This window comes from Hippichthys cyanospilos, chromosome 20 (assembly GCF_059441005.1).
Source record: "Hippichthys cyanospilos isolate Australia breed blue-spotted pipefish chromosome 20, RoL_Hcya_1.0, whole genome shotgun sequence".
Classification (NCBI taxonomy): Eukaryota; Metazoa; Chordata; class Actinopteri; order Syngnathiformes; family Syngnathidae; genus Hippichthys; species Hippichthys cyanospilos.
This window is the reverse complement of record NC_142388.1, coordinates 1,134,079-1,146,330: the sequence shown is the minus strand read 5'-3', so window position 1 is coordinate 1,146,330 and position 12,252 is coordinate 1,134,079. Positions and strand designations below refer to the sequence as shown.

The following is a 12,252-nucleotide window of genomic DNA, read 5'->3' as shown; positions in this document are numbered from 1 at the left end:
GGGAACGCACAAGAAAAACACGGCAGGCTCTGATTGTCGGCCGTCAATCGCACGATGCGGAAGTACCAACCTCTAACATCAAATTACTGTGTCTCACATAAATATTATCCACACGCACTCTCATTGGACTCTGGAAGGTGAAGGTGGACATACAGCACAAACCAAATATGATGACACAAATTCATACCTTTCAAAACAAAATGCATTTTTTTTTACATGATGTGCAAAATACAGACATTGGTAAACAGGTAAAACAGTTAAACAAATATGGATTGTCAAACAAGCATCACCACCTCAAAGCGTGGTAGAATCAACCTGAGTGACGATAATCTCAAGAGACAAAAGCAGCATGCGGCCCAAACGGAACATCAAAGCGCCCAGTTGAGAGCGGTTTGGCTCGTCAGACCCATCCCGTATTTTGAACTAATCAGACCCATCATGTATTTTCAACTAATCAGACATACAGAGAAAAAAACAAATAGCCACAGCCGGTCACTCATTCACGACCACTGACGGCTTCAGACGTGAAAGATCTATTTTTACTGGGGCGGCTAGAAATTGAATCCAGAATCCACAAATCAGCTTTCAAGATCGCAGGTATGGGTCTGGAATGCAAAACCAGATTTGATGATCATGCCGATGCGAGCCCAGCAAAAATCTCCAAAGCCCCACACTTGAATGAACTCTCCAAACAAAGCATGCTGAATAAAAACAACCCTTTCCCCTACAGACCTGGGTGGGCGGGGCTTCCGCACTGCAGGGGCTGAAGTCCGCCTCCTTAACCTTGGGCATCGTTGCCATAGCGATAAGATAATGGAGATTTGAGGGGCGCCGAAAAGTCAAATGAAAATGAAATGGATGATGGCAAACGTTAAAAATATGAATGGTCTCATGAGGCGCGTGAGCTTGTGCACCAATAAGGCATTTATTGAGGTCCACGACAGCACGATAAGTAAAATAATAAGTACCTTACTCTACTTCAGCAACGATGACAATGTAAGCCTGTGTAAATCTGATTTGGCCATTAACAGTAGCTACACCTATGTACAAATTTATTAGCACGCAAAACGCTTATATTTACAACTTATTATTTTATTCCTTCACAATTCCGTGTTGGTACTAAATCTGTTAATAGTAATCATTTGGATTTTATACACTGATAATTTAATATCCACACACGCTTAAAATTGATATATTTTCGGGTGGGCAACAATATGAAAACCGTAATATATCAACATTTTGAAATGGTAATCCCTTATTTTTAATCCAATCAATGTGGCCGGGAAATATTTAAAAATATATTTTTCAGCAACGCTTGTGATATCTTATTCAAACAACAAATATAATGCACTTTATAGTACAATTTGCTTTAGTATAACTATAGTATAACTATAGTAACTATAGTACTATACTATACTATAGTAACTTTAGTATAACTATAGTAATGGGCTACTTAAAAAAGGACTCACTTAAAATAAGGCTAGTATTAGCACTCTCTCAGAAAAAAAAAAAAAAAGTAACGTTAATAACCAAAAGAGAGCTTTTGGTACCACATAGCTATGCGGCAGGATCGCAAATTTCCTGAGTCCTCGTGTGGCGCCTGACGCATGTCGGCGTCTCTGAGGGTAAGGGGGCGCCCGGCTTGGCGGGCCGCTCCCTGCCCGAGAGCCTGGGCCGGCTGGAGACCAGCCTTTCAAAGTAACAGAGCGTCAGGCCCAGAGGTGCGGCCAAAACTAGCGCCAGCGCCATCGAGCGGCTGGCCGTTAGCATGACGGCCAGCAGGAAGGCCGCCAAGAGGCAAGGCAGCAAGAAGGGGGAAGGCTTGGAGAAGCGACGGCCGAGCGACCGGCCAAGGGAGCCGGAGGGGGGCGCCGCAGAGGGACGGGCGAGGTCACTAAAGGTCATCGGGGAAGGAGGGAAGGAAAGGAGGGGCAAACGTGGCCGCGCCCTTGAAAATCTCGCCTGTAGCTGAATCCACTTGGAGGAGAGCGTGTTTTTAAATTGGCGTAATCGCGACACGGCCGTGACGCCTTTGACTTTCCCGGCGATCAAAATCTTCACTCTGTTGGCCGACTCGCCGACCAACGCGACCCATCTCTCCGTTAAAGCCCAAAGGCAAAAGGGCTTCTTGTCAGCGTTCTTTTCCAGCACGGAGCGCAAGCCGAGGACCAGAAAGACGTAGCCAAAAAGGTCCCTCAGAGAGCGCCGCCCGTCGCTTCCCTCGGCCCGCCCGTCGTTTCCCTCCCAGCGCGGAATCTCCGAGGCCCGGCGCGTGGGCGGCGACGAGGGAGGCGTCGCTTTGTACGCCGGCGCTTCCCGGTCGGGGGCGGCGCTTAAGGCGGGCGCCTCCTCTGAGGCCTCGGGGCCCGGGTCGCCGTCCTCCGAGATGTCGGACAGGCCGCGCTCCAGCTCCGAGATGGAGTCGAGCGACGGCGGGATGGAGGATAGAGATGATAACGAAGAGAAAGAAAGGGGGAACATGAAGATGGACTGATGGGGGCGGCGTGTCGAAGGGAATCGTGTCCAAAAAAAAAAGCATGCGAGAGTGACGACCAGAATGAGTGAAGGGAAAAACAGAGAGGGGGGTGAAAAAGACAACATTAGTGAACAACAAGGGCACGAAAAAGGTTAAACACAGCACAGCGGGGTAGATCAGTGCACAGTGCAGCAGTGGCCGGGCTTCCTTCCCGTTATGCAAATGAGGGAGAACCTATTACATCAACATCAAAGGAGACGTCGTTCTACACCGAGGGGGTGGCCACCTTTTTGAAATCTTGAGATAATGTTTTTTAAAAATTGTAATACAAGGGGGCAAAATTATGACCCCTGTAAATGTCCATAAAAATTGACATTCAAAATCTCATCTTACAATATGGCTGCATTACCTTTTTGGTACGTATCGGGGTGCAAAACACCAATTTTAGTATGCCGATGAGAGACGGCATTTTTGCACTTCAGGTGGTGCTAAGGAGCCATTTTTGTTTTCATCCTTTATGACACGGTCACCGCTCAGGCCCTAAAATGTTCTTTTTAAGTGACCCAAACTTAAATCAGCCAACTGGAGCCGCCAAAAAATACGCAACAAGAGCCATTTGTTTTGTTAATCATTTTATCAGCTGTGTTTAATGCAGTCAGCTGTCCAATTGAACTAACGATTATTTCACTCATTATAAAATATATAATTACAATATCATAGCCAATTAAAATATTTACTAAGGATCTTTAATACTCCTTTTTTTCCAGACCTGTTCAACTATTCAACTCTTGAGGAGTTACCATTAAATATCCAATACCACTAGTACTTTTAATTAGGGCATGATTTTTTTGGGGGGATGCCAATTTTTGGGAGAAAAAAAAAACAATTAATTTTGAATATCATAATGAATAACAGCAATTGTTTCCTCCCAATGCATTTCAACTGGGGTCAATTAAATCCTGATTTCCTCATTGCTAATTTTTGCATGTTTAGAGTACACTGCTAGCTTCTTATTGCTAGTGCGGTTATTTGTTTGAAGCTGGACAACATCCTCTGTCGTCTTAATATCTCAATATCTTGCTAGGGATTTCAAACCTGCCAGCGCCTGTCGTTAGCAATTTTAGCTCAATTTCTTGCTAGCGGTATAAAAAATACGAACTGCTCTCTTTCTTTAACAACTTTGGCTCCGGATAACACATAAGAACTACTTTAAATTCTTTAAATAAAAAATCTTATGTCTCCTTTAAAAACTTACTTTGCGGGCAAATTATTTTGGTAAAACCCTGAATCATAAGGTGCATCTCGGCACATGGATGGAGACCCGGATTCTATTAAAAGGAGGCAAGCACGGAAGGAAACCTAAAGTAGACGTCATTTGCTGGAAAGAGTGCTGAGTGAAAGAGGGTTTGGGTTGGGGGCGGAGAGTGAGAAAAGTGAAAAAAAGGGAAGGTGGGTGGTTAAATAGGATGCATGCAGACCCAAATAGAGAACGCTATCTGATAGTTTTGTTGACATTTCCTTTAGAACAGCTCCGTGTAGTGGATGCATAACGCAACCCCAGTCACTACTGTAGCTTCTATTCTATGTGCCTTTTAATACGGTGTGCCTTATATGTAAAAACAGTTTTTAAATAGGCTATTCATTGAAGGTGCAACTTATAGTGAGGAAAATGCAGTACTAAGGAATAGAAACAACCAACTTCAACAGCTTTCCGCAGAAGAAAAACAAAACAACCTAAAGCATTGGGCCTACTGTTCGACAAATTGAACTCCGACACCGGAATGTATCCCTTCACTATGAAGCAGCTGTGGAAAAAAAGGTATAACACACCTTGGAGTCGGAGTGCAGGTCCAAGTTGGGATCGTGCCCGTTCTCAGTGGTGTCGCGACCCACTTCAGTTATGCTGATCATTGGTGCTGAGGAAACAAAACAATCCCAAGGTTTATACAAAATACCATTTTTTTTTCAGCTTAGCCAGTGCGCAGCATTTTGGAAAGAAATGAATAAAAAGCGATTTCAAATAAAGTGTTGTGCTAAACGTGTCTAATTGATCAAACTTTGGATATTTATTTGTAGCAGTATCTATAGGCCATTTTTATTCAGAAAGTCCAGACGATAAATTGTGTTAATCCATTTTCCTTCTAGCTTGTCTGCCCTAATAATGTGTCTCTGTGTAAAACTTGACAAAATAAAGGCAATAAAGTCAACATAACACAGTTTAGCAATAATAATTGTCTCTTATTCTAATTAATTTGCACTTAATTTGAACTGAACACTATTGTTCCTGTGACAGCATTAAAATAGATTAGCAGATACCTGCATAGACCCTGTTAAAATCTTATGTACCCCCATTGGAGAACCAGTATATGGAATTAAAGCTGGCACTATCGAATACATGTAAAAATGTTTTTCCCCACACTGCCCCCAGTTGTCATGATTTGATTGTAGTAGATAAGGTTGTCCAAATGGGGGCAGTGTCACACACGGTTTGTATGCGCCACAAACCATATATACACTGCGAAGCCACACAAAAATGCAGGTGTGTGATACTTTCCAAAGATAAGTGTAACATTGTGGTGAGGTTTTGCAGACCAAACGTTCTCTTGGCCGTGCAACATTTGCCTCAAAGAGGAATTTGGAAAGGAAACATGCATTGCCTGCTGTGAGTGTGTATGCGCCCACTACATGATGCATTCATTTCCTAGTGGAGGAGAACTCTCTGGCTTTTCTTCTTCTTCGTCTCTGAGGGACAGGAAACAGCTGCGGCTATTTCCTGTATCTGGTCATCAGACGGCGAGAAATGCAGCTCGAAACACAAGCCGGCCGTGTCCATTCTTACCTCCGTCGAGACTGCGGCTGATGCGCTTGGACGAGGTGCGCTCAAAAGTGGGCGCGGGCCGGTCGATGAGGGTGCTGGCCAGCCGGGTTTGGGTCTGTGTGCGGCCGCTGTAACGGAACTTGGAGCCCAGGGTCAAGAAGCGTGGAGTGGGGGCCTCGGGAGCGTTTAGCCTGGAAAACGTAAAGACAGACTCACGGGATTGTTGCTCCTCCTAACCATTTGTCGAGTGGGTTTTTGTTTTCTTTGGTTTTACCTGAAGAAACTGTGGTTCTCCACGCAGACTTTCCACAGTCGTTTGGCGGCGCGATGATTCTGAAGTTTGAATCCCACAGTGCTCTCAAACTGCTCCGTCTGTGGGAAATCGCCAAACATAAGTAAACCAATGTAATTAGCAACAGATGTCTGTAGATGGCACCATTGCATCGCTTTGGGTTTCAGATCAGCACAGCTTTTGAGTGGTTGAAAAAGATTAGGCGGGGTTGTCGGGTCCATTATGAGGGTGAAAATTTACAACATGGTATTGGTACTACGAAAGAGTTAAGTACTCGTACAACTCCTACTACAAAAAGGAGTATCGTATAAATGCAGTACTGTATGCGTTGCGGTAGGCAGACAAAATTTAGTGCCATGAGAAAAGATAACGCAGTTATGTGACTTTACACTGCAGTCATGCGATGAGTCCTCCAAGCATGTCTTACCTCTCCAGGTCTGATCTTGATGTAGAAATTGTTCCTTTTGTAGGAAATCTTAAGAATTTTGGGCCAGGCAAAGCGATTTATCCGAAGTCGGTCCTTGTAGACCAAGAGTCCGTTGGCGCAAACTCCTAGCATAATGTCCACACCCTCAGAGTCCTGCAACATACAATCAAATTCAAAAGCCGATTTAGACACGATTTAGAATGCTTTTCATGTTAGGAGCCAAAACTTAGGAACTAGGAAACTTAGCTACTCAGGAAACGGCTAACAATTAAGCTAGTTGTCATGTAATTTTTTGCCTTTATATAACTGAAAAAAAGACTTCACAATATAATAAAATGTCATGAGGTCATTTCGCAGAGACTCCAAATTCGAAAATCCATGTACCACTATGTATTCTAAACCAGGATGTGCATCATCTTTTTTTTTTGTTTGTGTTTCTTTTTCATTTCAAATTTGATTACTCAACGCTAACGTCGTTAGCTGGCAGGCTAACTCGGTACAAAGCTTTTAAGTCGGGAGGCCATCTGGCAATGGTCAGTTGGGTATTGACTTAACATGGGGGGAATCTGTTGCTAATGGAGGTAGCAATAGGTAGATAACGGATACACACACATTTCACAGAACTTTGCCAAACTGTGAGCAGCTCATCGATTGCTCGCTTTGTGTGTGTGGTCATAGCAACAACATGAACATAGAGTGGGGGGGAAAAACAGACTTCCTCCCTGTTGCTTTGGAATATTTCAACTGTGGAATGCACAAAAAAAAAAGAAAACTCCCATCCATGCGACTAAATGGGAGCATGGCCTTTATTCATGCTCTTTTTCTCTTTCCAGGCATCATCCGAGCGACATGTCCTCCATCTCACATCCTCTCTTTTCTATTTTAAGCCTGCCATCTCCCTCTCTCATGAATATTTTCCTCCTGGGTTTTCCGGCGCAAAGATCAACATGATCGCAACGCGCACATGGGAACGCGGCGGCTGATGCCCCTGCGAGCTCAGCGAGGGAGCGGGGCTATTCCCATGCTTTTCTTTCAAGTGTTTGCACAGCTGAGACACACACATCAATGGAGAAGCTGTCTTTGTACCTTCGCGTGGTGCAGGTCCACCCCGTACATGGACAACTTCTTGGCGTTTTCTAGAAATTGCGTGTCGGCCTGCGCTGGTGTCATTCCCCTGAAAGTCCAAGAAATGGCGTAATCCGTAACCGTGAATGTACCAAAAACATGTAAATATCTCTTACTTGTGGGACTTGTGTAGCTCCAAAATCTTCTCTTCCATCTCTTTGCTCTGATTAGGGGCAAAGGTCAGCTGATTGATGTAGTCCAGAGGGCGAGGCTGGTCTGGTTCGTAGTCGCCAAATTCTGCCTGGGAAATCAAACGCAAAGACCGGAGTCGGGTCACCTGCTAGTTGCTGAGACGAATAACCACACAGTACCAGCAGCAGCGGACCAGCAGATATGAAGCCATCTAATTCCATCTGTTGTATTAGCATTTATTCTGATTTATCCATTTGAGAACAAAGAAATAAATAAACACTAGTGTCACTACTTACATATATTGAACGTCTGCGTTCAGTTTACCTGCAGTGTGTACGATCCCAGGAGAGCGTGAGTGACAAACGAGCAAGGCAGTCGACCGGAGGCCACGTCTTCGCGGAGCTGCAGACACAACAGGTACCTTGACAAGAAAAACACAGTCAGCTAGTAGTGAGTACCTTAGCGCGTGGGTCCCAATTTGCCGGTCCGCAGCCAAAATAATGTATTTGTCATGGCCTGTAAGCGTTGGCTAGCGTTTGTGTCTTGCCTCCCTCTTCAGGCGATTTTAGTAATGATCTTACTATAGTTAATTCCAAGCTGTATTACAATAGGCTGATTTAATCACATGACATCTCCAGCTCTCCAGACAGGTGACGAGCCCCAATGTCAAGTGTCGACTGGTCTGTGGTGATTAAAAAAAAACTAAGGCTAACGCATGGCTAGTTTAGGACAAGTACTTTCGATATCAAAAATGAATTGAAGGGCCCAGAAAACAGAGTCTACTTTTGGGCTGAGTCGTTCAAACGGAGACCACCGTCCACCAGCAGGAGGATTAAGCGTTGGCAGGGGCCACTTTGTTTGTTGTATAATTTTCAGAGTATGACGAGCGGTCGGGATAACCTCGCTTGCTAATCCTCCGTGCGGCGTGCCGAAAGTCACTTGCGTAACATTCGCTAAACTTGCGGCCACTCAATTGTTATTGTGGATGTTGGACGGAGAATTCATTATCCAAATGGGAGCTTTGAAAGTGAATGACACAATTCAAACACCGCAGGGGTGCCTTGGGAATGCAGTCGGCGGCGGCGGCGGCTAGCCGCTCCTGGATCCTGGTTACGAGGGGAAAGTCTTTCAAAAAAGGCAATAAAGCAAACATGGGGGGGACATTCGCTGACACGGAGGCTTAAGTGGCAGCCATCCACTCACTCGGGATCTCTTCAGTGGGCAAACACAGTGCTGCTTTAAACTTCTTTAAGACCAGCAAGAATGCAGTTGAAAGTACCCGTTGAGTGATTTGTTTCTAAATACTGCACATTATGCATACCTGAAGATATTTGCTGAAAACAACACAAAAATTGATAACTACGAAGCACTCTTGTGGAGTTATCTGTGACAATATCAGCCTATTTTAAATGATCAATATAAAAAACTGTCAACTTCAGGGAATTATTTAATTAGTCTTATAATAGATGCTCCGGACCCTGGGGACTCTCTACAACTGTTTTTCTTTAAAAGAAAAACAAAAGTGAAACTTTTAACTATTTAGTTAGCTTATTGGAAATAGCAAATGAACTATTTTTAACTGTCTACTTGTTACCTTAGTTTGAATTAAACTTTTGCAGGGCATGCAAGACCTCTGAACATTTTGGTAGAATTTCAAAACAAAGATGTCTATTGTCTAAGTTTTCTAAGATTAAATAAACGGAATTTGCAATCTGAAAATTTGATCAGTAAACATATGCTCATTCATTGCCATCAAAATCGCAATAGATTTTTGACTAAAATATAGCCCAGTAAAAACAAATCTTTGACTTTGATAGTCGCACAGGTGTCAAACTCCAGTCCTCGAGGGCCAGTGGCCAGCTTGTTTTCCAGATGTCTTTCCCCAACGCACCTGATTCAAATGATTGGCTCATCAGTAAGCTCAGCAGGAGCTTCAAATCATCCTAATAATTTGAATCAGGTGTGTTTGAGAGAGAAACATCAAAAACATGCAGGATACCAGCTCTCAAGGACTGGAGTTTGACACCTATGAGTTAAAGACGAAGAGAAAAAAAGAAGAACTAAGCAAGAATGTTGGGAAAAAAGTGTAAGTCCTGATAGTCAACATCTCCTCCTGAGACATTGTCTATGCATCAGACCCAAACACAGGAGACATCAGCGGAAAGGCCTGGATGTCCTCTAGCAAGCACACTAGGACTTAGTAGGTCGTTGCAATGAATTAACAGATAGAGACCAAAAACAAATGTACACTAGATAGAGACCAAAAACAAATGTACACTAGACTGGACACAAATGTGTACCAGGAGGATTTGCGCCTCAAACTAGAAAGAAGGCTCTCGAGCGCCTCATTGTCAGCTGTGAGTATGCGCACATCACAGGGATAGGGTAGAAGGAACTTTGAGTTCACCTGGTGATGTCTTCAGTGAGCAGCGAAGGATCAGGCGGGTAGAATTTGACGTTGAAAGCAAATTGCCAGTTGTTACCTAAGGACAGATGTGAAACTTAATACCGCGGTGAGAAAATGGGGGAAAAAAATCGGGGATCATTTTTCGAGATTTTAGTGCGATCGGGGTCGTCTGCAGTTCCATCCATCTGGCCGTGCTCCACCCGTCCCTCGCCCCTCCCATCTGTGTGAGTGATTCGGGGACGGGAGAGCGAAGCGGGTTGGAGCGAGGGCAAAGAGCAGCTTTTAGACGGTGCTAAGCCCGATGCATCTCGCACGCAAGCATCAACACAAACGACATCAACACAAATAAAATGCACGGTGAGTCCGGCATTGCATAACGCTTTTCTGGCTTCCTCCATTGGCAAATTGTAATCTTTAACAAAAGCACAAATGATGAAAAACAGTCCTTTCATCATCACAAGTACTTTTCATTCTGTGCAACTATTTTCCCGGCTCAATAAAGTCTATGGTGAAATTTAACAGTAGCTTTACGGTGCTTGACAAGCTCATTTTTAGCTCGGCTTCAAAATTACAGTTTCCAAAATAATTCAAGGATGAATAAAACTTTCGAGGGCAAACATCTGGATGGCGATTGTGTTGTGACGGTCGAGTGTTAACTGACTGTAATTAAGTGTACAAGAGTGCAGAATTTTACACAGACGCACCCACACTCGGTGAGCCAAAATGCTACCTTTTCGGTCTGTGGAGTGAGTACATTCTGTCAAAATACAATCAAATGGAACTTACTGCGGATTTGTCTCTTGATTTCCTTGGTGGGGTCCAACCAGCACTGCGGGCAAAGACAAAAAAGTTTCAAGTTCCACACTCGGGCTGCAATAGCAATAGACTTTTTTTAAATTGCAACTCGCTATTTTTTTTTTTTTTTTATCTTGATCAGCGGGCCTAACGTGAAATCTAAAAGCGTCTTGAACCGAGTTCAAAAGAAAATGACCACTTATTGGGTTATTAATTGCTTAGTTAGATCATTAGGTTAGGTCAAAACAAATAAACCAAAAAACTGGTTTAGCCAAGTTCCGTAAAAATCAATAAGCATGGAAGAACCCCAAACTGGATCAACCCAATTCATCATTTATCCCAAAACGCTGGGTCACCAACTCACAAAACAAAACAAAATTGGACAGTTTGACCCACAAAATAACTGTCCAATTTTGGCTTGTTTTGTAGGTTGATGACCCAAATTTTTGGGCTAAATGGGGAATTGGGCTCAACCTTGTTTTGGGACGGTTTTTGGGTTATTCATTTTGACCCAACCTTTTGGGCTAAAAAGGCTTTTCATGTGACCCAACATTTTGGGGTAATTATAGAACATCAAAATTTGAGTTGGTCCCTTTTTGACGCAATTTGTGGTCAACGGTTTTTAGAGCGCGTGTACACACTGTGTGTATTGTGTGTGAGTGTTTGCGTCAAAGAGAAATTACCCTCTGGTCGTGGTGGTCCAAGTACGTGAGACCGAAGTAGTCCTTCTCGAGCAGATTGAGGTGCTCGCACACCTTGAAGAATAGGAATAGACCCTTGGCTCGTTTCTGGAGAATGAAAGAAGGAAAACCATGAACAAGCACTGAAAACTAAGTATTGATTTCAAAAACTCACTCACTCCCCGTCAAGTTAAAATCGATTTATGACTTTTATACTCGCTGTCAATGACGACGGGTGAGTTCATTTTTATTGTCGGACGAGTAAAAAATGGAACTTTATGACGTCTATAGCTGTAAACAGTCGTGAATGAGTTTATATCAAGTTATCAACTGTTATATTTTCTGCTTTGTTTTGAATGTAAACTTCAAATTTTTCAGCCTCCAGACTGGAAATATTCTCAGATTTCTTTAAGTCCTGGATGAAAGCACTAATTATCATTGTTTTGAATCAAATAAAAACATTTTCAAACGTCTGCTTTTACCACAAATCGTGAAGAATATGCCATCCATTTGAATTAAAAAAAAGGATGGAAATGAAGATGTTTTTAATGAATTATTAATATATTTAATAGTTGCGGACCTCATCATTAGCTGTAACGTAAGGAGAAGATGAACATGTTTTGGTATGCGCGGCTGACTTCCTGTCCGAGCGTGTCCATCAATGCACCTCTGTCTTGGCAATATGTCCTCCGGGTCGCATTCCATGCGGAGGACCATAAAATCCTCCACACTGAGCAATGACAATGACATTTAGCCCAACATTCACAAAAATGTGCGCGCGCACTCCCATAGGCTACTGTGACCTTTGCACAGGCAGAAGGTCAGACAGAAAGCAAGCGGGTGGAAAAAAAACAGGAAAAAGAATGGAAAGATGAAAAAAAATGAGTGCGCGTGTGCAGAGTTGCATTCCACAGAGAAACTTTCAAGACGGGCAATGCGGCGTGCCGAAAGTGGAGCCGATCTGGAATAAAGGGGCATTTCTTATTTTTTTCTTCCGGCAGAAAACATCTGCGGTATGTTCTTTGCTTGGGTTGAGCACACGAGCCAATGCCATCTTTCTCTTACGCTCCAGTGTGTGCGGAGGACATCATCTCGAAGCA

At 43.5% G+C, this 12,252-nt stretch overlaps 1 protein-coding gene across 11 annotated transcripts in view; it reads right to left on the bottom strand.

The window, feature by feature from the left end:
• Positions 1-12,252, bottom strand: part of epb41l2 (erythrocyte membrane protein band 4.1-like 2) — a 35,411-nt gene that overhangs the window by 8,457 nt on the left and 14,702 nt on the right. For 4 of the 11 annotated variants that reach the window (XM_088402811.1, XM_088402815.1, XM_088402819.1 and 1 more), the window contains exons 5-15: positions 11,156-11,260; positions 10,464-10,506; positions 9,678-9,753; positions 7,595-7,691; positions 7,255-7,379; positions 7,100-7,187; positions 6,014-6,166; positions 5,569-5,666; positions 5,316-5,485; positions 4,307-4,392; positions 71-130 (exon numbers count right to left, since the gene is read on the bottom strand). In XM_088402811.1, coding sequence (XP_088258937.1) covers positions 71-130; positions 4,307-4,392; positions 5,316-5,485; positions 5,569-5,666; positions 6,014-6,166; positions 7,100-7,187; positions 7,255-7,379; positions 7,595-7,691; positions 9,678-9,753; positions 10,464-10,506; positions 11,156-11,260 — 1,101 coding nt within the window. The other 7 variants (XM_088402814.1, XM_088402817.1, XM_088402820.1 and 4 more) reach the window with 4 other exon arrangements.